This window comes from Neomonachus schauinslandi, chromosome 5 (genome assembly GCF_002201575.2).
Source record: "Neomonachus schauinslandi chromosome 5, ASM220157v2, whole genome shotgun sequence".
NCBI lineage: Eukaryota > Metazoa > Chordata > Mammalia > Carnivora > Phocidae > Neomonachus > Neomonachus schauinslandi.
This window is the reverse complement of record NC_058407.1, coordinates 96,968,580-96,990,410: the sequence shown is the minus strand read 5'-3', so window position 1 is coordinate 96,990,410 and position 21,831 is coordinate 96,968,580. Positions and strand designations below refer to the sequence as shown.

The window sequence follows — 21,831 nt, the reverse complement described above, 5'->3', positions numbered from 1 at the left end:
TACATCTCTAGAAATGCATCCATTTCTTCCAGATTATCTTATTTGCTGGCATATAGTTGCTCCTAATATGTTCTTATAATTGTTCGTATTTCTTTGGTGTTGGTTGTGATCTTTCCTCTTTCATTCATGATTTTATTTATTTGGGTCATTTTTCTTTTCTTTTTGATAAGTCTGGCCAGGGGTTTATCAATTTTATTAATTCCTTCAAAAACCAGCTCCTAGTCTCTTTGATCTGTTCTGCTGTTCTTTTGGTTTCTATTTCATTGATTTCTGCTCTGATCTTTACCATTTCTCTTCTCCTGCTGGGTTTAGGCTTTATTTGCTCTTCTTTCTCCAGCTCCTTTAGGTGTAGGGTTAGGTTTTGTATTTGAGACCTTTCTTGGTTCTTGAGAAAGGCTTGTATTGCTATATACTTTCCTCTTAGGACCGTCTTTGCTGCCTCCCAAAGATTTTGAACAGTTGTGTTTTCATTTTCATTGGTTTCCATGAATTTTTTTAATTCTCCTTTAATTTCCTAGTTGACCCATTCATTCTTTAGTAGGATGCTCTTTAGCCTCCATGTATTTGAGTTCTTTCCGACTTTCCTTTGTGATTGAGTTCTAGTTTCAAAGCACTGTGCTCCAAAAATATTCAGGGAATGATCCCAATCTTTTGGTACCGGTTGAGACCTGATGTGTGACCTAGGATGTGATCTATTCTGGAGAATGTTCCATGGGCACTAGAGAAGAATATGTATTCTGCTGCTTTGGGATGGAATGTTCTGAATATGTCTGTGAAGTCCATTTGGTCCAGTGTGTCATTTAAAGTCTTTATTTCCTGGTTGATCTTTTGCTTAGATGATCTGTCCATTTCAGTGAGGGGGGTGTAAAAGTCCCCTACTATTATTGTATTGTTGTCGATGTGTTTCTTTGATTTTGTTATTAATTGGCTTATATAATTGGCTGCTCCCATGTTAGGGGCATAGATATTTACAATTGTTAGATCTTCTTGTTGGATAGACCCTTTAATTATGATACAGTGCCCTTCCTCATCTCTTATTATAGTCTTTGGTTTAAAATCTAATTTGTCTGATATAAGGATCGCCACCCCAGCTTTCTTTTGATGTCCATTAGCATGGTAAGTGGTTTTCCATCCCCTCACTTTCAATCTGGAGGTGTCTTTGGGTCTAAAATGAGTGAGAGGTTGAGTCTTACCAAGTTAGAGAATCATGGGGAAAACCTTGCATTTTCCAAAAATATACCTTAATGAAGCAGAAAACCAAACCTAAATATTAAGCTCGAAGGGATCAGCCAGTAATTGAACTGCATGCTAGAAAACTTCTCTTAAAAAAAACTTTAACTCTCCTGAGAGAAAGATAATGTTGTATCATGTACAATGTCCATTTTACATCAAGACTGACTAGACATGCAAGAAACAGGCGTAAGTGACCCATGAAAGACACAAAGCAAGCAATAAAAATTCATCTCCACCCTCTCACCTTTTTCACTAGGTCCAGAGGGACCCGGGGCCAATTTACTCTATCCCCAACCTCATGAAAGATTCACACCTGCACTGTCAAGGCTGCTGGGCCAGCCTTGGTCATACACACAGACACAGTCTGTGCTGGATCTGGCCCTGTTGAGGGGACTGGTGTTTGTTCTCTTCACTCTTTCCTAGTTGTGCTGTTTATGCTTCTAAAATAAACAGGACTTGATCACCAAAAACAAACAAACAAAACACACACACGCGCACACCCCTGATCTCAACACAGCCCAAATGTTGTGTTTAACAAAGAAGACTTTAAACCAGCAAACATATATATGTTCTAATAAATGAAGTTAAGTATGATCTTAATAAGTGGAAGATATGGAAACTGCAAAAGTGCAGAGAACTAGAAAATACAAACAAAAATCAACGTAATTGGTTTCACACTCCCTGATTTCAAAACTTACTACAAGCACAGCAATTAGGCAAGAACAAGAAATAAAGACAGCCAAATTGGAAAGAAAGAAATAAAACTGGCACTATTTTCAAATGACATATTATATAGAGAAAACCCTGAAGACTATCAAAAAACTGTTAGAACTAATAAATTCAGTAAAGTTGCAGGATAGAAAATCAAATGCCAAAAAAAACTTATTTAAAGTTACTGTGGTATTGGCATAATTATAGAAAAATGATCAGTCATTAGAATTGGGATTCCAGAAATAAAACCTTGAATTTCAACAAAGGAACTAAGAAGTGGGAAGAAAATGGGGAAATGGTACTGGGACAACTGGATATCCACACACAGAAGAAGGAAGTTGGACCCTTTCCTCACACCATACATAAAAATTCATATTTTCAAAAAGGGATCACGACCTAAACGCAATAGGTAAAACTATAAAACATGTGAAAGGTAACACAAGAGTACATCTTTATTACCTTAGGCTAAGCAATGATTTCTTAGCTATTCTACCAAAAAGCATAAGCAATCAAAGAAAAATAGACAAACTGACTTTCATCAAAATTAAAAATGTTTCAAAAGACACCATTAATGGGGCACCTGGGTGGCTCAGTCATTGAGCATCCAACTCTTGATTTCGTCTCTGGTCATGATCTCAGGGTTGTGAGATCAAGCCCCATGTCGGGCTTCATTCAGAGTCTGCTTGAGGTTCTCTCTCTCCCTCTCCCTCTGCCCCTCCCCCTGCTCCCTCTCTAAACAAATAAATAAGTAAATAAAATCTTTAAAAAAAAAAGAAGACACCATTAATAAAGTGAATATACAACCTAGAGAAGGGGAGGAAATATTTCCAAGTCATATATCAGAATAGGGATTGTATCCAAAATATATAAAGAACTTTTACAACTCAACAATTAAAAAAAAAAAAACCTAATTTGAAAATGAGCAAAGGATATGAATAGACATTTCTCCAAAGAAGATAGGCAAGAAATATTCAATAGCACATGAAAAGATGTTCAACATCATTAGTCATTAAAGAAATGCAAATCAAAACTATAATGACATACCACTTTACACCACTAGGATGGCTATGATTTTAAAAAAAGACAATAACAAGTGTCAGTGAGGATGTAGAGAAGTTAGAACCCTCAGACATTGCTGGTGGGAATGTAAAATAATAGCCTAGCAATTCCTGAAATGTTAAACACAGAGCTTCCATATGACCCAGCCATTCTACTCTAGGTATATACCCAAGAGAAATAAAGACATACGCACACACAAAAACTTGTACGTGAACATTCATAGCAGCATTATTCATAGTAACCAGAAAGTGGAAATCCAAATGTCCATCAAATGATAAAAAAACAAATGTGGTGTATCCAAAGAAGAGAATATTATTCAGCTTTAAAAAGAACTGAGCTTCTGATACATGTCACAATATGGCTAAACACTGAAAGCATGCTCAGTGAAAGAGCCCAGACACAAAACACTATATACAGTATGATTCCACTTATATATAATATCCAGAATAGGCAAATCCATGGAGACAGAGAGTATATTAGTGGTTGTCAGGAGTTAGAGGGAAGGAGGAAAGGTGAATGGCTGTCAATGAGTATGAGGTTTCCTTTTAGGATAATGAAAATGTTCTAAAATTAGAGAGCAGTGAAAGATGCACAACTCTATGAATAAAAATGACTGAGTTGTACATCTTTAAAGGCTGGATTTTATGGTATGTGATTATATCTCAATAAAGCTGGCATTTTTAAAAAAATGGAATTCCTAGAACTGAAAAGTACAAAAAGAAAAAGAAAAACTTCATTGGATGAGCTTGACAGCAAAGTGAAGAAGGCAGAGAAAAGATCAGTGAAGTTAAAGATGGATCAATAGAAATGATCTGATCTAGAGAACAGAAGACTAAAGGCTGAAAATAATTAACACAGTCTCAGGAACTGGTGGGACCACATGGTCTAACATACATGTTAGAAAAAGAAGAGACCGGAAGTCAGGCAGAAAAACAACTGAAGAAAGAGTGAGTGAAATTATCCCAAAAGTTGATAAAATACAATTAATATCGATACTCAAGAAGGTCAACAAACTCAAGGAAGAAAAATACAAAGAAAATCACCCCTGGGCACATCATAGGCTGACTGCTGCACACCAAAAATAAAAATAAAATATTAATATCGAGAGCTACCAGATTAGGAAGGTATTACACATGGGTAAAATAAAAATCTGGGGCGCCTGGGTGGCTCAGTTGGTTAAGCGACTGCCTTCGGCTCAGGTCATGATCCCGGAGTCCCAGGATCGAGTCCCGCATCGGGCTCCCTGCTCGGCAGGGAGTCTGCTTCGTCCTCTGACCCTATCCCCTCTCATGTGTTCTCTCTCTCTCAAATAAATAAATAAAATCTTTAAAAAAAAAAATAAAAAATAAATAAATAAATAAATAAAAAATAAAAATCTGGATTAAGGCTGACTTCTCATCAAAACCATGGAGACCGACAGAGAACACTTGGAGTCCTGAAAGGAAAAACTTGTCTGATGCAAGTATTCTTCCAAAAGGAGAGTGAAACAGACAGTTTTCCATAAAAACACAAGCTGAGAGGGACGTCTGGGTGGCTCAGTCAGCTAAGTGTCCGACTCTTGGTTTTGGCTCAGGCCACGATCTCAGGGTCGTGAGATTGAGCCCTGCGTCGGGCTCTGTGCTCAGTGGGGAGTCTCCTTGAGATTCTTTCTCTCCCTCTCTGTTTGCCCCTCTCCCTGCTCGCTTTCTCTCTGAGATAAATAAAATCTTAAAAAAAAAAAAAAAACCACAAGCTGAGAGTATTTGTCACCAGCAGAACTGCACTTCAACACCTGCTAAAGGAGGTTCTTCAGGCTGAAGGGAACTGGTACCAGATGGAAACTGGGGAGCTGTTCCTGAGGAAGGGTCTTGTGTCCCCCTCCTACAGAGGAGAGGAGAAATAGACTGGCAGCCCTCTGGTCTAAATGGATGATGAACTATGGAGCTTTTTATATGCTATAAGCCACTACTTTTCAAATTAGAGGTTTACCCCAATGGCGGGTGATCTACAGGTTTGCAAACAGCGTTTTTAAAAACATAATAGGGTGGAGTGGTCCAAGACAGAACAGAACACAAACACCCCTTTTTAAAAAAATCAGAAACAATAAATGCTCACGTGATGAATAATACTCTTTCCAAAAATCTATTAATGAAACTACAGCTCATTATGTTGGGCAACGTCTTATATAAATAGCACAAATATCACTGTGACATTCTTCTTAAAGTTTAATGTTGATGAACTAGAACTAGCCTCCTTCTATTAGACAATGAAACCCATGTAACTTGCTGTCTCTTTTCTGACCTGCCTGTCAGGAAGTTCAGATACATTTTTGTTCAACTGCAGTACCTATTCTTAGTCCAGGTTTTGTGATACAATACTGTGCTCCCAATCCTTCATTATTTGGCATTTGTTCATTGAACTGTTATTGTATCTGGGGTTTCCTCTTTTGTAAACTGTTTGAAGATTAATAAATAATAAGTAGAAATAGTTATTTGATACAGGCAAAAATAAAAACAGATTAAAAAGGGATTTGGGTGAAGAATAATTACCAAAATAGATAAAAACAGGGAACTTTTATTTTTATTTTATTTATTTGTATTTAAATGTTTTTCACAATGGAAGTATATTATTGCTTTTTCTAAGCTATTTTTCATCAGCTAATGATGTATATCAGGTATCAAGGACTGCTAGAAAGTATGGATTATCCCTATGTCAGTGAACAAGTCAGAAGATACAAGGTATTAAAAAAGAAACAAGCTCAAAATGGAGTCATTTGCACAGGTCCAGGCATGTGTGTGGGCGTGAGCACACACGCACACGCGCGCACGCACACACACAGAAAATCAACAATTTCAACCTATCCCTGGAATGTGACCTTTTATCCTGGGGATGTGACCTTTGAAAGGTTTGTCTGAAATTTCCCCATCAACACTGGTGAGGTAGCAAACCGCATGATAAAAACGCTATCATTCCCTTTCCCCAAAAAAGATGGTTTCCAGGCCTGAAACACTCCTTTTTCTTCTGCTAGTAACTTCTTGCCCCAGCCTCCTTCCTATAAAAACCTTCCATTTTGTAGGACTCCTCAGAGCTCCCCTCTACTTGCTGGATGGGATGTTGCCCAATTCGTGTATCACTTAATACAACCAATTCGACCTTCAATTTCACTCGGTTGAATTTTGTTTTTTAACAAAGGGTAGCGTGCCCTCTAACTTGTATTTGCTCAACAGAGGAAGGGAGTAATGCCGGCTAATTGTGAGAACTGCAATCCTTCGGTAGTTTCAGCGCAGGCTAACCTAGGTGGAAGGTCGTCAGCCAGAGAGACTTAAAAGTTACCTCCTTGAAGTTTCTGGAGGAAATGCAGGGTTGTCAGTAGGAGTCCAGGAAAGATGTTTAGTACATTTTGAAAGAACTACAGTAGGGTAGTGCTAATGTCATTGGTGTGGTCTGAACAAGTAAAAGTTTGACCCCACCTCCTCCTTCCCATGACGAACAGCCGTGGATAAGGCTGCTAAAGTATTAAGACCATCTTAGGGCACCAAGAGTCTAGAAGGTAAGGTCTTAACAGGCAGGGTGTTGTGCCCTATTAATCTTTGTAACTCCCACCCTGAGCATAGTATTTGGCATACATTCCAGCTCACAGGTGTCCTCTGAGCTGATGTGAGCTGCACTTACAGGGACATAATAGAGTGAGCCAGATTGGCTAGAGCCCATCAGGACACTAAGCACATCTTCTTCCTCCTGTGGTCACTAGGTCAGTTTCCCATGCCTCTGTAAACCCCAAACGTGGAACTGAGGTAATCCGTGCTGGTTAAGACATGTGCCCAACGTAGATCACAATGGCACATTTCCTTACGAGTTTGGTGATGACAACCAGCCTCCTTGGGCTTGGTCCCACGAGATAAACTAACCATGATGATTCCAGATTGGAAATAGAGTTGACTCGAACAACGCAGGGTCAGGGGTGCCAATCCCCTCGTGCAGTTAAAAATCTGCATGTAACTTTTGACTCCCCCAAAACTTAACTGCTAATAGCCTACTGATCACTGGAAGCCTTACCAGTTCCATAGACAGTTAATGAGCACATGTTTTGTATATGTATTATATACTGTATTCTTAGAACAAACCTAGAGAAAAGAAAATGCTAAGAAATCATAAGGAGAACATATACACTTCTGGTACTGTACTATAAAAACAAATCTGCATATTAGTGAGCCCACGCAGTTCAAAGCTGTGTCGTTCAAGGGTCAGCTGTAGCACATAGATACGGCCCTGCCTGGACTGTGACCACCGCATTTCCCTAACAGCCTTGCAAAATCAGTATCCCCCTGAAAGCCCCAGTTCCCCCCACATTTCCCACCCCCACTTGCTGGTACCTACACTTCCTTCTAATGACTTCTTATGAACAGAGCAAAAGCCACAAGGTGAGGTGCTGGGGAAAACAAGTTTGAATTCCAACTTTATCCTTCTGTGATTATTCGGTGGTTAACACAATATAACTAGCATATTTCTGAACCTCTCTGAACTTCAGGCTCCTCTTCGATGAAATGGACTGAACATTAACAACAAAGTTGTTGTCAGGCAAAGCACCTAGCACAGTGTCTGGATAAAGTAGATGCTTGGTGAATATTAGTCTACCTTTTCTCTGAATGCCAAGAACAGATGGCCTGAGCTACGAGACTCTGCGTGAGCTGGCTCACTCTTCCCACTCGCCCTCTTCATCTCTCTGCTCCAGGCACTTGGCTTCCGCACTATTTTTTGGACAGCTCAAGCACACTCCTGTCGCAGGGTCTTTCACCTATATATATTTGCCTTTGCAAGATCATTCTCCAGATATTTGCAAGGCTTGTTCTTTCATTTAGCACAATCTCTGTCCCAGCTTATCTCTGCAGAGAGGCTTTGCCTAACCACCTGATCACAAATAGAGACTGATTCTGTTTTGCAGCTAGAGGCAAGATCCTTATGTCTAGTGGTCAAATTTCTATTCTCCATGTGCTCTAAGAACACCACCCATAGGGTGGGGCAAGTTTCTCTCAGCCAGCACAAAGAGTCACAGATGGGTGGATTTCCAGAAAATCAGGTCCTTATTTCATTAAATCAAAGACAAGCTTCACTTTAGGCCCTGTGCCGCATGTCCTCGAGCCTTGCCCTACCATGGATAATGGCAGAAAAGGTACATGTAGTAACCAGACCAGTACCTGAGGCTGGTGTTTGGAACCCACCCCTTCCCCTCATACATCCACTTCCTCCGGCCAGCAAAGTGGCCCAGGTTCCCACATACAGCAACTCAGAGAGCATTACAGGTTGCTGGAAAGGACCATCCTATTAGGTCTCTGCCTCCTAAAATGACAGGTGTGTGGCAAGACACAGTGAGAGGAGCAAATGTCTGTCAGGGTGACAGACAGCTAGATGGGCCAGGGCTCTGAGATCAGGTCCCAAGAACAAATCCAGGCAAGTAGAGGGACCCAGAATACCACAGTGCTCTAGGAGAGCCCCCACCTTGTCTAAGATCCTCCCTCCACCTGCCACTTGCCTTTGGGCTTAGATCTAACCTCGCTCAATGGGGCCTTCTGTCCTGGACCAGGGTCCACATGGCTCCCAGAGGTATCTCCAGGACTATGACTGACACCTACCTTCCAGGTCCTTTGATTCACTGTTTATGCCAATGGAGTGGGCACCTCCCAGCCTCAGGCCTCACTCAAGAACCGCCAGAAGAAAGACACTCAACATAATCCCTTTCCAGGCAAGTCAACCCAACCCTGCCCAAGTGCGTGTGTCTCTGCTCAGTATAACTTGAGAGATGCGGCAGGAGAATGTCCTCCACCCAGGAAGTCCACCTCCACTTGCTTTTCCTCTAAGAGAAGGGGCGCCTGTGTTTCCCTGCACCCTGAGGTGTAAATGCTTATCTTGAAGGCAGGTTTGGGTTAGGGTGGGAAGAGACTTCCTGAAATCCTGAGGACACTCCAGGGAGGCCAAAGTCAAAGTCGCTGGGGATGAATCCGAACCTCTGTCCTCAGCAGACTGCTTGTGAATTAAACCCCAGTTGCTTACTTGCCTCAGATAAGCTAAACTAAACATCCAACGACTAGTAATGAGTTGAGGCCAAAACGCAGAGGTAAGAACGGGTAATCAATCAGCAAAAAGCCGCTGCACCAATACTCTGCCTCTTGCCCTACCTTCTATCTCCTTGATAAATAATTAATAATAATAATAATAATAATAATGTGTGTGGGAAATTGCTCAAGCGTCCCTCAGCTCCCCGACCCCGGCGGAGTAGGGACCAGTGCCCCGCGCCTCCCTCTCCAGGTTCACGTGGGGTCAGCCGCCCCAAAGGCGCGGAGTTAGGATACCGGCTCCGTCACTCGCAGCCCCTCTCCCTCCTACGACACGCCGGACGCCCAGGACCAGAGGCCCCGGCAGGGGAGACTCACCGCGCAGCCCGACGGCGGCCATGGTGCGGGCGCACAGGACACGAAACGCGGACTAGCCCGCAGCTGCGCCGGCGTCTGCTCGGGCTTATTCCGCCGCGGGGCTAATTCCTTGGCGCTGAGCGGCGCCCGGACGTGCCCGCCCCCCGCCCGCCGCCGCCCGCTCCTCCCCCTCCCGCCGCCCCGCGCCGCCCGCCCGGCCGCCCGGGGTTCGAGCGGGGGGCTCCCGGCTGCGCCCCGGGCGCACCGGCGCTGCGAGTGGCACGTGGGCCGGTAGCGCGCCGACTGGCGGCTCGAGTCCGGGCGGCGCTGGGGTCAATGAGGCTGAGGGGCGAGCCGGGCAGAGCTGCCTCCTCACCTGGGTCGGGCGTGAACGTTCAGCCGGATTAGCTGGCGCACCGTCTGGCTGACGAGTTTCCAATCCCGCCCCGCTGCCCTGTCCGTCCTGGGCACTGCTGGCTCGGGGAGGGAGGCTGCCTCGCCCAGCTGCCGGCGCTCGCCCTCGCGCCCAGCCGTCCCCACCTCTCCCGAGAGTCCGAGGGGCGGGAGCGGGGGGCGGGGGGTCATAGGGCCCGAGAGATAGGAGGACAGGAGGAAGGGCTGCGAGAGGCAGAAGGGGGGCAGGTAGGTCTCACTGGGACGGTCCCTTCGAGAGGCTTGGGACTGGGTCCAGGAGGGAGCCTGGAAGCTCCATCCCAGAGAACAAGAGGACCCCCATCTCTCCCGCCTGGTTCAGGTGCCCTGCGATGAGCAGAGAAACGGAAGACCCTCTGAAGGGCCATTCTGGAGGAGGGAATCTACGACTCCAAGATGCGGGGACCCAAAAAAGTGAAGGGTATTATGTTAAGGTCAAGTATGCTATTTATTCTTCAGTGTGAAGAATCGTATCTCCTACACTGATAAGGTAGGCTGGTGGTGATTGCTCCCCACTTGCTAGAGGACAAAGGGGAGTAGACAGCACAGATGAGTCAGGGGCAACACAAAAGGAAAACCAAAGGTATTATGTCCCAATCCAGAGCTTTATTCCCGCCACGAGGAGTGATCAGGGCTAACGTTTATTCCGGACTTCCTCAGGTAGCCCTCTCAGAGCTTTACCACCGTGATGATTTGATTCTGACACATCCCTATGAGGCAGTTGCTGCTGGTGTGCCCATCTGACAGATGAGACTACCGTGTAAAAGGTCAAGCAACTCGCCTCTAGGAGCTATGCCGGGATCCCCAAGCAGCCAGTGTGCTCAGAGTCCATGCCCCAATGCTTTGCTATTCTGCTTTCTCTCCCAGACAATGCCCTTCTCCCCATTCACTCCCAGCAACTCTTCTCCATGTCTTTTCAAGGCCAAGAGCACTGGAAGCCTTTCCACCATGGTTCCTTAATCCATTCCCTTTCTTCTCTCCCTCCTGCACTTTCTTATCCCTTAGCCCCTGTATACTCTCTCCTTGAGACTCCCCCTAAAACTCTCCCCTGGGGGACTCTGTCTCACCTGGTCTGAGGGCAAGCAGGAAGAGTCCCTGAGACCAGAGACAGGCCCTGCCCTGTTAAAAGGGAAAGTGGCCGAGACACACCCCCACTGCCGCTTTCTCTGTTTGCAGCCTCCTTACCCTGCTCCCTGCCATTTTTTAAAAATCAGAACATACCGTTTTTCTGATTTGGCTTTTTTCTTGACAGTGAATTGTCCTATCAGTAAATCTGAGGAGAAATTCAAGCTATGGAGGCACGGGGGGTTGGAAAATTGACACCTTAGGCTGGAGAGGTAGCCTCCCTGCTGAGTTTCTCTATGGCCCATGCCTCCAGTAACACCTCATCCCCAGGTAGAGTGTTAGGCGATCAGTAAGAAGAGAGATAGGTAATTCCCTGCCCCTGGATCTGGTTTCCTACAGAGACCTCAGAGCCTACTCAAAGCTGGAGGCGAGGTGCTGGACGGACCGATGACAACCTGTGAATTATTGAGCAGTTATATAAAACTTCCATCCATTCTTCCTTTCCTCTGCTGACTAAGCTCCCCACCAAAGCTGCTCAACACAATCCATGCCATTTGCCTGTAGTGTATCTCCCCTCCAGGTGATTCCCCACAGTATCGGAAGTGGGTGAGTCCTAGAAATGCCATAGCCACTGGTCCCGGGGCCCCGTGAGGACCGAATCTGTAAGCAACAGGGATGGCGTGGCTCTCGTGGAGTGGCCTGGGAGTTCTTGCCTAGGTGTCAGGCACCTGGATTCTGAACCTGCCATCCAGCCACTGTGTGACCTTTGGCAAGGCACTCACTCGAGTTTTCTGAGCTGCTTTTATTCTCTGTAAAGGGGCGGTGGGGGGAGGGGGGAGTGGATTGGATGATGTCTAAATCCTTTCCAGCTCCACCATGCAGCACTTCCAGTGAGTAGCGTCTCTCCTGTGCTAAAAGGATCTGGAATGAAAATCAATTCTCCATCAAATTCTTGTTATAAACCCAGGGCATTCCCTTAATTCTCATGGGTATTCTCTCCCCAGCTAGAGTCTCCACCATCTGGCCAGCATATACATGTAAACTCTTCACATAAATTGTCCTCTCCACAGAAGGACAATCTGTTCTTGAGAGTGACATTACTGGTTAGTGATTTGGAGACTGGGTGAAGTTTGGTGTTATCTCTACCCTTCCACTAAAAGATGTCTGGAGTAAGCAGGGCCTGGGTATCCAGCATACAGCCCAAAAGAAACTCAGCTCTTTCCCTCCTCAGGATAAAGTCAATCCCTAATGCTCTGCCACCGAAAATAGAGACACTTATTCCCCCCACTTTGAGCCTTGATTTCCCCTCATTTTTATTCTTGTCACTTCTTATGTTATTAAAGAGCAATTTACAGTTACCCCCAGATTTCAGCCGTATCTTACCCTCTCACACCCATGAGTGAGACTAACGTTCCTATTCTCCAGATGAGGAAACTAAGTCTGAGAACCACTAATGGTCTTATTTGGGGCCACACAGCAGAACAAGGGCCATGTGTAGAACCCAGGCCTGCCTGCAAGTCTGGGGCTCATCCCCTATGGCCAAGCCTGTGCTGGATGGGCCCCTGTTCCTGTACTGGCCAGCACCCCTTTTCAAGTCCCCTCAGTCGTCAGCACCTCTTCTTCCCTCAAGGGCCACTGACGATACACGGGAACTTAGGGAGCCAAGGGCTCACAGAAACCCTGGCATACCTGCTCAAACTCCTTCACCCCAAGGTCAGCCACACTGGCAATAACCATGTCTGTCTTGGTAGGATCCTGGCCCCAGGGCCCACCCCTCTGCCTGTTCAGAAGCCCCTGGATCCAGAGCTTGGAGAACCTAGTGTTCCTGAGCAAATCCCTTTGGGGATTTGGGCTGGGTTCTGAGGAGGCCTGCCCCCCACAATCCTCTCCCCACCCCATGGAGGCAGACACCACTTTTTCCCAGAGGTTGGCCATGCCTGCGGCTGGAGTGCTTCCAGATGGACCCTGTGCTTTTTCCCCCAGAACCAGGTTCGGAACTCGGGCCCAGCCTACCCCTGTCATCTCAGCCTAGTAGACACAGTGAACCATCAGCCTTTTGCAGGGGGAGAGATTGGCCTTTATTGTGGGCTCAGGAGCGCCCAAGAGCGGAGCACGAGGAGCAAGCAGCCGCGCTCTGGCAGGCCCGGTCTCTGGTGAGGCAGGTGACAGCAGGCGTCCAGGGCAGCGGCCTCACTTGCTACACTTCCTGGGGGAGCATTTGCACTGCATGGCGTTGAGGATCTCGTGGTAGACCAGGGAGCCGTTGGTGCAGCGCAGGGGCACCTGCATGGGCTCCGTGCGAGTGGGCGAGCAGCAGAAGCACTGGTCCTGCACATCCTCCGTGTCGATGGAGTACAAGGCTTTGCTGGCACATTTACCCTGTGACAGAATGGGGGGGAGGGGCGCGTTGTAATGCCGGAAGATCCTGCTAGGCAATTTGCAAAGGGACATCTCAGGGAAGTCTGACATGCCCACCATCCTTATGGTCCTATTACACCCAAATCCCGCTAGCTGCGATTTCTATGCATGTTTGATCAGGAAACATAATCCCACCCCTCCCCCCGCAGGCCTCACTGAAGCCAGGGCCCCCTTACCTCGCAGTAATGAATGTCCACTTCCTCTTCCGACTTACAGTCTCCCACCTTGACATACCGCAGCCTGGCCGTGATATCCTTGCATTCCAGCTCCTCACCTACAGGACGGGTGAGAGATGGGGCCAGGGGCCTGGCTGAGATTCGAAAGAATGCTCTCCGGCCCATTTCCCTCACTTCACTGGAAAAAGGTCAGTTTCACAGTAACCAAATCACCAAAGCCGGCTGCAAGGAGGGGAGTTAAGTTATCCTGGTTCACCTCAGAATCTCCTGGCCCTCCGATCCAGAGATATAGTTGCGTCTGGGTTTAACTCACTTAATGGTACAATTTTAATGGCAGGAGGAGCCTAGATCCACTGTGCGTTGGTGTTGTAGATGGATGAGACTTGCTTTTATGTAATTGTAGACTCTAAAAACCATAATGACTGGAGCAATCTTCTTATGCTTATAACTATATCCGGAAGCTAATGGGCAATGAAGTAGCCAATAAATATAACTAATATCTATCTTTGCCCTTAGAGAAGAGGAAAAGCAAATGTCATGGCCACACAAGGGGCTAAGAGGATCTCTAGCACTCCCTTATGGAGTCCTCCCTTTGGGAATAGCTGTCTCCGGTCCCTGGCATGGCAAGGATTAGTGGCATTCAGATCTGAACCTCTACTAGGCCCACCGATAATTCTAAGATTTAATGCCAACTCACCACTCCCCATCTGAACGCTGAGACTCCCATTCTTGAATGGCTCCCAAACTAAATCAACCCTAACTACATATTAGCCTGCCTCCCAACTTCCAAATAACTTCATTTTACAGTGAAAGCCTGCCAACCACATTAAAAGAATGAATAAGGAAAACATATTTAGGCCAACATGCTATGTTCTTTCACTGTAGATTTAAATCCCTGAGCCTGGCTTCCTCTCCTTAAGAAGGGTCTCCACTCTCCTGAAAGTATTGACCAACACAGGCCCCTTGCTGCCTCCCTGCTAGTTTTACAGATAACTCTCTCTTGACCAAATTCCATGTGCAAAGTGTACCCAGAGGGAATTCATTCTCCCTGATGGTTTCCAGACTTCAACATTCTGAAATTTATGCAGATAGGAATCACAGAAAGAGTAGCTTTCGGAGCGTGTTTCCTTGATCTGCAACCTGCTTACAGCAATTGTAGGGACTTATCAGAGTTAGTCATCAGGGAGAGAATGAATGATTCATGCTTTCACTCTTCCTTTCTTTACCCAATACCGAACATGGGCCCAAGACCCCCAAATAAAACAAAAAACACAAAGCACTAAACCAAAACCAAAAATATTAGCCCAGGCAAGTGATTCTATATTCAGAGACCATGACACTAACACTAGGATTCAGAAAGTTACTGGTGCTCGTGAACACAGGAATATGTGGTGAGATTGCTCTCTGATGGGCAGCCTTGTAGACTCTGGCCCCAAAGTTGCTGCTAAGAGCTACAAGGACCCACTGGCAGAACATAACTGCAAGGCCATGAGGGGCCGAGAGTGAAGAAGGGGAGGTTAATCAATGTAGACTGGTCTTACGAACTCTTGAGAAGACTCTGTGCTCTCTGCCCCTGCAGGTCTCACAGCCCACAGGGGGAGCTGATGTTAGCCAGCTGGTGGCTTCTCTTTCTCTGGGAGGTGGCTGTCTGACCCTCAAAGAATACATTTGTCTTGAGTGTCTGCTCTGTCAAGATTATGGACCAAGGGTGCCTTTCTTCAAAGAGCTCTGGTTGGAAAAAGAAGATATTGTCTCAGGATGGGACTGTGAGCCACCCCTGTCTCTAGGAGGGAAAAGGCAGGTAGGAGGATAGAAATAGGAGTTTTGGAAAAAGGGAAGAAACTGCTTCACAGGGATTTGAGTGGCGATTTGAGGAGGGGGCAGTCTAAGAACATTCAGGGAGGGTGGAGGTTCCCTGCAGAACTAAACCTAGTGATTCGTCAATGGTTAAGAACTATCTTTCCAGGGGGCGCCTGGGTGGCTCAGATGGTTAGGCGTCTGCCTTCGGCTCAGGTCATGATCTCAGGGTCCTGGGATCGAGTCCCGCATCGGGCTCCCTGCTCCTTGGGGGCCTGCTTCTCCCTCTGCCTCTCTCTCTCTCTGTCTCTCTGTCTCTTATGAATGAATAAATAAAATCTTTAAAAAAAAAAAAAAGAACTATCTTTCCAGAACAAGCTTCCTCCAAAGAAAACAGTCCCTGGACTTGGTCTGACAGATTTCAAGTACAAGCTATTGGTAATATACTTACATGTGTCACAGCAGGTGCCTGGAATTTTCATGATTTTCCCCTAAGAAAATAGCAAAGTCCCAGATTAGGCACAACTAGGACATAGCAGACAACTTCTGGGTCATTCCAGGCCAATTCTTGGCTCTGGACTCACAGCCCGGAGCTTCAGTCCCCAGACATAAACTCTGCATTGCCATCACAACTGGGAACAGACTGACCATCCTACCTGACCAGGCTGGATTCAATTCTGATTATTCTAGATTCTCTCCCAGTTGCATCACCAGGACCATATTCTCAGGAGAGACTAGAAATCATTTGATCTCTCACCCTCCCATTCAAGGATCACAGATTCAGTCTCCCCCAAGGGAAAGGTATCTATTGAAAGCATCATATAGTGCATAGAGTTTTGTCTCTCCAACAGGCTTTGATTTTGAAACTTCATTGGTTTTTAAACTAGGTCTGGGGTCTCCCTTGGACACTGGGACATCATGTCAGAGAAGACCATGCTGTTCAGAGGATTCTGTTCTTAGAGTCAAAGATGGAGCGGTCAAGAGAATAGTGGGGCCTGAGCTCCAACTACTCACTCCCTCGGCCAGACACTTGTGTTCATCAAAGGGTGGGCAGCCTGTGACCCTCTTCTCCCAGATGTACTCTCCTCTCTCATTGACCTTGCAGACGTGGCTATCACAGCCATCCTGGAGCATCTCATCACGCTGAAAACAAAGAGGGGAAATGGGTAGAGCAAATCTGAAGACAGTGTTTGGTCTGCAAAGACACTTCAAACCATGACCTTGACTCCTTGAAGTTGTTGAAACAATTTGGAGGACTATGGAGCAAGACTGAGACAGTACCTACAGTCTCCACACCCAGAGCACACAATAGAAGTGGAGTCCCAGCTTAGTTACTGTGAATAGGGCTGCATAAATGCAAAGAATCCCTCCAAACTCTTCTGACCACCTAGAAGCTTAAAAAATTAAGACATAGTGAGGGTAAACTAGCAAAGCAAAAACTGAACCGGAGATGAACCAGGGCACCACCACCCTAACAACCAATTTTCACTCTCATAGATCAGACTTACTGTCACCTGATTGACTATCCAGTCTTATAGACAATCAAGGCTGGAAGAAATCTTAATGATCAACCAACTCCAAATCATGGCCCTTACGCTAACTACGCTCTGGTCAAGAAGAGTGAAAAAATTACTAAATCAAAGAGAAAATTTTGTACCTTCTATAGGTTATCCATCTTTTCTCTATAAAATCAGAAATAGGTGTGAAGCTAATATTGACCCAAACTTAGTCCCTCTTTCTTGAAGAAGAAATGCCAAAATAGGAAACCAGGTGGTGACATGAGTTCAACTTCCTCCCACCTTCAGTGTCATGATCTGTCCTCCTCTTAGCTGAATGGTGCAAGCCGTAGGCAGACATTTCCCACAGCATTCACCTTGGTTCTTCTCTTCCTTGTAACCCTGTATCCAGGAGAAAAATCAGCTTTGGTTAACCCCCCAGGATACCCTGATCATAAGTAGGCTTACTTTTCTAGTTTCTGATCTCTCCCATCCAGCAAGTTTTACCCAAAGCTCAGAAATTTAACATTCAACTCTTGTCTAACCTTTGTCAGTTCTCAGTCCCCTAGATGGCATTCCTTCCCTCCACATACATACATCTTGTTCATGTTCTAGCAGCCAGACCTATTAAATTAGACCTCTCCCTTGAGTTCCAGACTTACAAATTCAATGGTTTGTTTGACAACTGTTTATCTTCTTATCTTCTCAAGACTTATATACAAAATACAACTTGATTTTTGTCCCAAATTTCATTCTTCTCCTGTCCTACCTTACCTTGGTAAATGGCTTCATTACTCAGTTGCTCAAAACCAGAAATCTGGGAGTCATCCTTGACTTCTTTCTTTTTTCTCATTCCCCCACCCCATCACCAGATCTTGCCAAAAATGCCTAACTCAACCTCTGCTTGTCATGACCAACGTCCTCTGTCATCACCTAGTCCAAGCAATCATCATATACCACTAGACTCTAGTAACAGTCTTTGTCTTTCTACCTGCATTCTTGCCCCTATACTGTAGGTCTCCACACATCTGCTAGAAGTATGTTCTTATAAGTCTAGTTATGTCACCCCCTTGATTAAAAATAATCCATGGAGTTCTTTCTACTAATGGCAGAGTAGCTTATATTGGGCTGATCTCCTATAGACAACGATTATAAATTCTTGACAAAATATTTTTTAAAATTGTTGAAAGTCACTGGATGGCAAAAATAACATCTTGTGAATTTACTTCTCATGTAGAAGTAAGCTATGTGACAACAATAGCATAAAGTATAGGGGGGAAAGTATATCATACATGAAGTGTATATTATCAAACCAAGGTAGACTATGATAAATTAAGGATGCATATTGTAATCTCTGGAGTAACTGCTATTATCTCTGGCAAAATATTTTCTATCTTCCCTTGTGATTTCTTCTTTGACTCATGGATTATTTTAACGTATTTTATTTAATTTCCAAATGGTGCGGCATGTTTCTAAATACCTTCTCATTACTAATTTCAATCTAATTGTGGTCATAGAATGTACTCTAAATGATTTCAAAATTTGCACATATATTGACGCTTTAATGGTCCAGAATTTGGTCCAGATAGGTGAAAATTTCATGTGCATTTGAGAAGAATGTGTGCTCTGCATTTGGGGAGTATAGTAGTCTATTATTTTCAGTTAGGTCAAGTTGGTGGATACAGTTTTCCAAATCTTCTACATCTTTACTGATTTTTTTCCTACTTGTTCTATCAATTACTGAGGAAAAAAACATTAGAATTATGAAATAAGGTTGTGGATAAGCCTATTTCTAGTTCTCTCAATGTGTGCTTCATATATTAGAAACTCTGCTACCAGATGCATACACATTTAAGATTTGTGTGTCTTCATGATGAATCTACTCTTTTATAATTATGAAATAACCTTCTTTATTTTTGGTAACATTCCTCATTTTACAGTCCATTTTATGTGGTATTAATATATCCATCGCAGCTTTCTTATTCTTAGCATTGACTGGCATATCTTTTTTCATCCTTTTATTTTCAATCTCTCCATCTCTCTAAATTGAAAACAAATCTTGAGGCACCTGGCTGACACAATCAGTGGAGGGTGCGACTCTTGATCTGGGGGTCATGAGTTCAAGCCCCACATTAGGCGTAGAGCTTACTTTAAAAAATAGTAATAATAAACAAAATTGAAAGCACACCTCTTGTAAACAGCATACTAATTGGGTCTTGCTTTTTTATCCAAGCCTGACAATCTCCATTTTTTATTGGGATTTTGTTTTGCCCATTTACATTTAATGTAATTATTGATACAGTTGGGTTTAAATCTCCCATTTTGCTATTCATTTTATTTGTTGTCTTCTCTGTTATCTGTTCTATTGTTAATGATTTTCTATATTCTTTTGGTTTAATCAAGTTGTTTGTTTAGAATTTTATTTTCTCTCCCCTACTGTGGGCCTTTTAACTGCATTTCTTCATATTACTATTTTAGTGGTTACACAGACTTATCCATTTATCATTTGTCATCAAACTATATACTTAATATCTGTGCATTTTATTGTAGGTAAACTATCCTGATTTTTAAAAATTATTAATTTTACAAAAATTTTAAAAATAAGACTTTCTAAGGCTTCCCATTGCATTCAGAATAAAATCCAATCTTCTTAGCATGTTCTACAAGGCCCTGTATGGTTCCTTCCTTCCTAATTTTATGACCTTTTCTTCTACAACCATTCTCTTGCTTTTGACAATCTACCCCTTTGCATCTTCTAGGACCATGAATATGCCAACCTCCTCACCTGAGAAACTTTGTGTATGTTATCCCTCTACCTGGAATGCTCTTCCCCATGCTTTGTATAACTAGCTCTTTCTCACCCTTCAATAATCATTTCAAATATCATTACTCAGAAAGGTCTTGTAAGATACAACACACACACACACACATACACACACAAAGATACTCTTCATAACACTTAACACAATCTGAAATTTTCATTTGTTCTCCCTGAGAGGCATGTAAATTCCAAACTAGTCTATGCTGTTGTCATTGTATTCCAGCACCTGGCTCTAAGTAGGCCTCCTGCACTCACTGAGATTAGTTGAGCTGGGAACTCCTTGACAGTGGCTTTAAGTGACGTTCTTCATTTATATCTGAGCTGGAAAAAGCAGCAGCTTCCAGACAACAGGATTTCACTATCTTGCAAAAATGTCCCCAAATTTGGGAGACAACACAGGGCAACCAACTCTTTATCTTGCAAAGTAAGAGGATTTTCAGCAATGTTAATAAAACAAAAACCAAAAAGCTACCATCAGCTGCTTCATCACTGCATCAAAATTAAAGCTCTTTTAATGCTACCCAACACTCCAAAAAAAAAGGGGGGGGATATAATCTCACAACATTTTTAAAGAATAAATTGAATTATATGAGAAGCCAATTACAATGTCATTCTTTTTCTTGTTTTGCCACATTTAGTAATAACCACTTGGAGATTCATTCATTCAGGTCCTGAGGTTTTCCTAAGATGAAGGTCTAGCCAGTCAGTTTGGAGCCGTCAGACAGAAAATGTGGGCCTCTCTGCATTGCTCCCTTGTTCATTGCACTTGGGCTGAATGCTTCTAATCAGCAAGCAAGGTTAGGAGTCAGTAAGCTTGCACAGAATGAATTTAAACAATTTGCTACTCATAAACCAAGCTTCTGAACTCAATGTGTCGTCAGGGAGTAGGTTGTGCAGAAAGCCAGTGAGTGCGGAGTCAGCACAGAATCAGGGCTCCTGGGTCCAGGCCACACGCTCCAAACTGGGAAGGACACCGCTGGAGTTTAAGGCATCAGGTCGTCTTTCACTGGTGAGCTTTAAACTGTATTTTCAAGAATGTACAATTCCTGGAAGGTGTAGGACTGAGGTAAAGAGGACAGGAAGAAAGGAATGGAATAAACAGTATGAGTTAGTGTGGGTGATTACAGTCAGAAGGAGGAGATTAAACAGGGTTTAAATTGGGCAGGATTTTGTGGGAGCGTGGATTTGGGTGTTTTTCTTTTCAGTGAGTGTTAGAAGAAGACACCAGGAAACAGCCTCTGCTCAGCAGGCCCAAGGAGAGGAAAATGGACAGAATCTTTACAGGAGAAGTGAGTGGGCAGGGGACAAAGGGAGGAGGGGGCCACTAAGTGAAGGGACAGGGCGGTGGAGACAAAACCTTCACATCAGAGAGGAGAGGACACAATTAAGCCAAGAATAGGGAAAGGCAGAGGGTGTTTTGGAAAGACAAAGAGCAGGAAGAAAAAGAGGGTGGAAGGTAACAGAGCGGCAATGCTTTTGGAGTTGGGAACAAGGGAGGAAGGGGGAGGGGACCTACTTGCAGGAGTAAACAAAAAAAACATTCCCTCAGCAGGTCCCCTGCCCTAGAAGGCCAGAATGCAGCTGCATCATGTAACAGGGCTTCTCTGAGCCCTGCGGGGCTTACGGCCACTCCTAGCAGCGCTCTGGGCTCCATAGGCAGACATACACACGCACATGCACACACGCACACATGGAGTACGGCACTACTGAATGGGCTTTCCCCCGAACATCCAGTCAGCAGCAGGCACCTGCCCCTGACCAGTCATGCCGCGAACACTGCCCTGTCTGTGTCTCATAGCCCTTCCCGTAAATTGCATTAGCTGCTCAAAGCCTTCCAGTCTTGCCTCCCGCTGCTGTCCTCTTCTAACTCTTACTTCTATCTGCCAGTCTGGTCCCCATTCCCCTTCCCGGAAGGTCCTCTATATTCAACTCCCTGCTCAAGGTCAGCTCATGGTCATGTCCCTGCAGGTGCCTTCTCAGCATTCCATGTCAGGGGACCTCTCTTCCTCATGCTTTCCTTGAGAGTTCACCGGTCAAGCTTCATGTGTACTACCCACCAGCACAAACCACCTTCTACAGGTCTCCTTTTAGGTATAAGCACGGTCTCCCCTGGGAGGAAACGAAGGACTCACATGGTGACGTTAACACTTTAGTCTGATGTAGGGCGTTCAAGCAGACCTACCTAAACTTAATTCACCACAGCTCCTCACCTGCAGGAGACCTCTCTGACCTTCACA

General features: G+C 44.6%; 1 protein-coding gene across 1 annotated transcript in view; it reads right to left on the bottom strand.

Annotated features, from left to right (window-relative positions):
• Window positions 1-12,940: 12,940 nt before the first annotated feature.
• Window positions 12,941-21,831, bottom strand: part of VWF (von Willebrand factor) — a 124,228-nt gene continuing 115,337 nt past the window's right edge. Inside the window, exons 44-48 of the mRNA XM_044915225.1 lie at window positions 17,077-17,175; window positions 16,292-16,420; window positions 15,729-15,768; window positions 13,481-13,578; window positions 12,941-13,265 (exon numbers count right to left, since the gene is read on the bottom strand). Coding sequence (XP_044771160.1) covers window positions 13,077-13,265; window positions 13,481-13,578; window positions 15,729-15,768; window positions 16,292-16,420; window positions 17,077-17,175 — 555 coding nt within the window. The 3' untranslated portion in view covers window positions 12,941-13,076. The remainder of the gene's footprint in view (window positions 13,266-13,480; window positions 13,579-15,728; window positions 15,769-16,291; window positions 16,421-17,076; window positions 17,176-21,831) is intronic.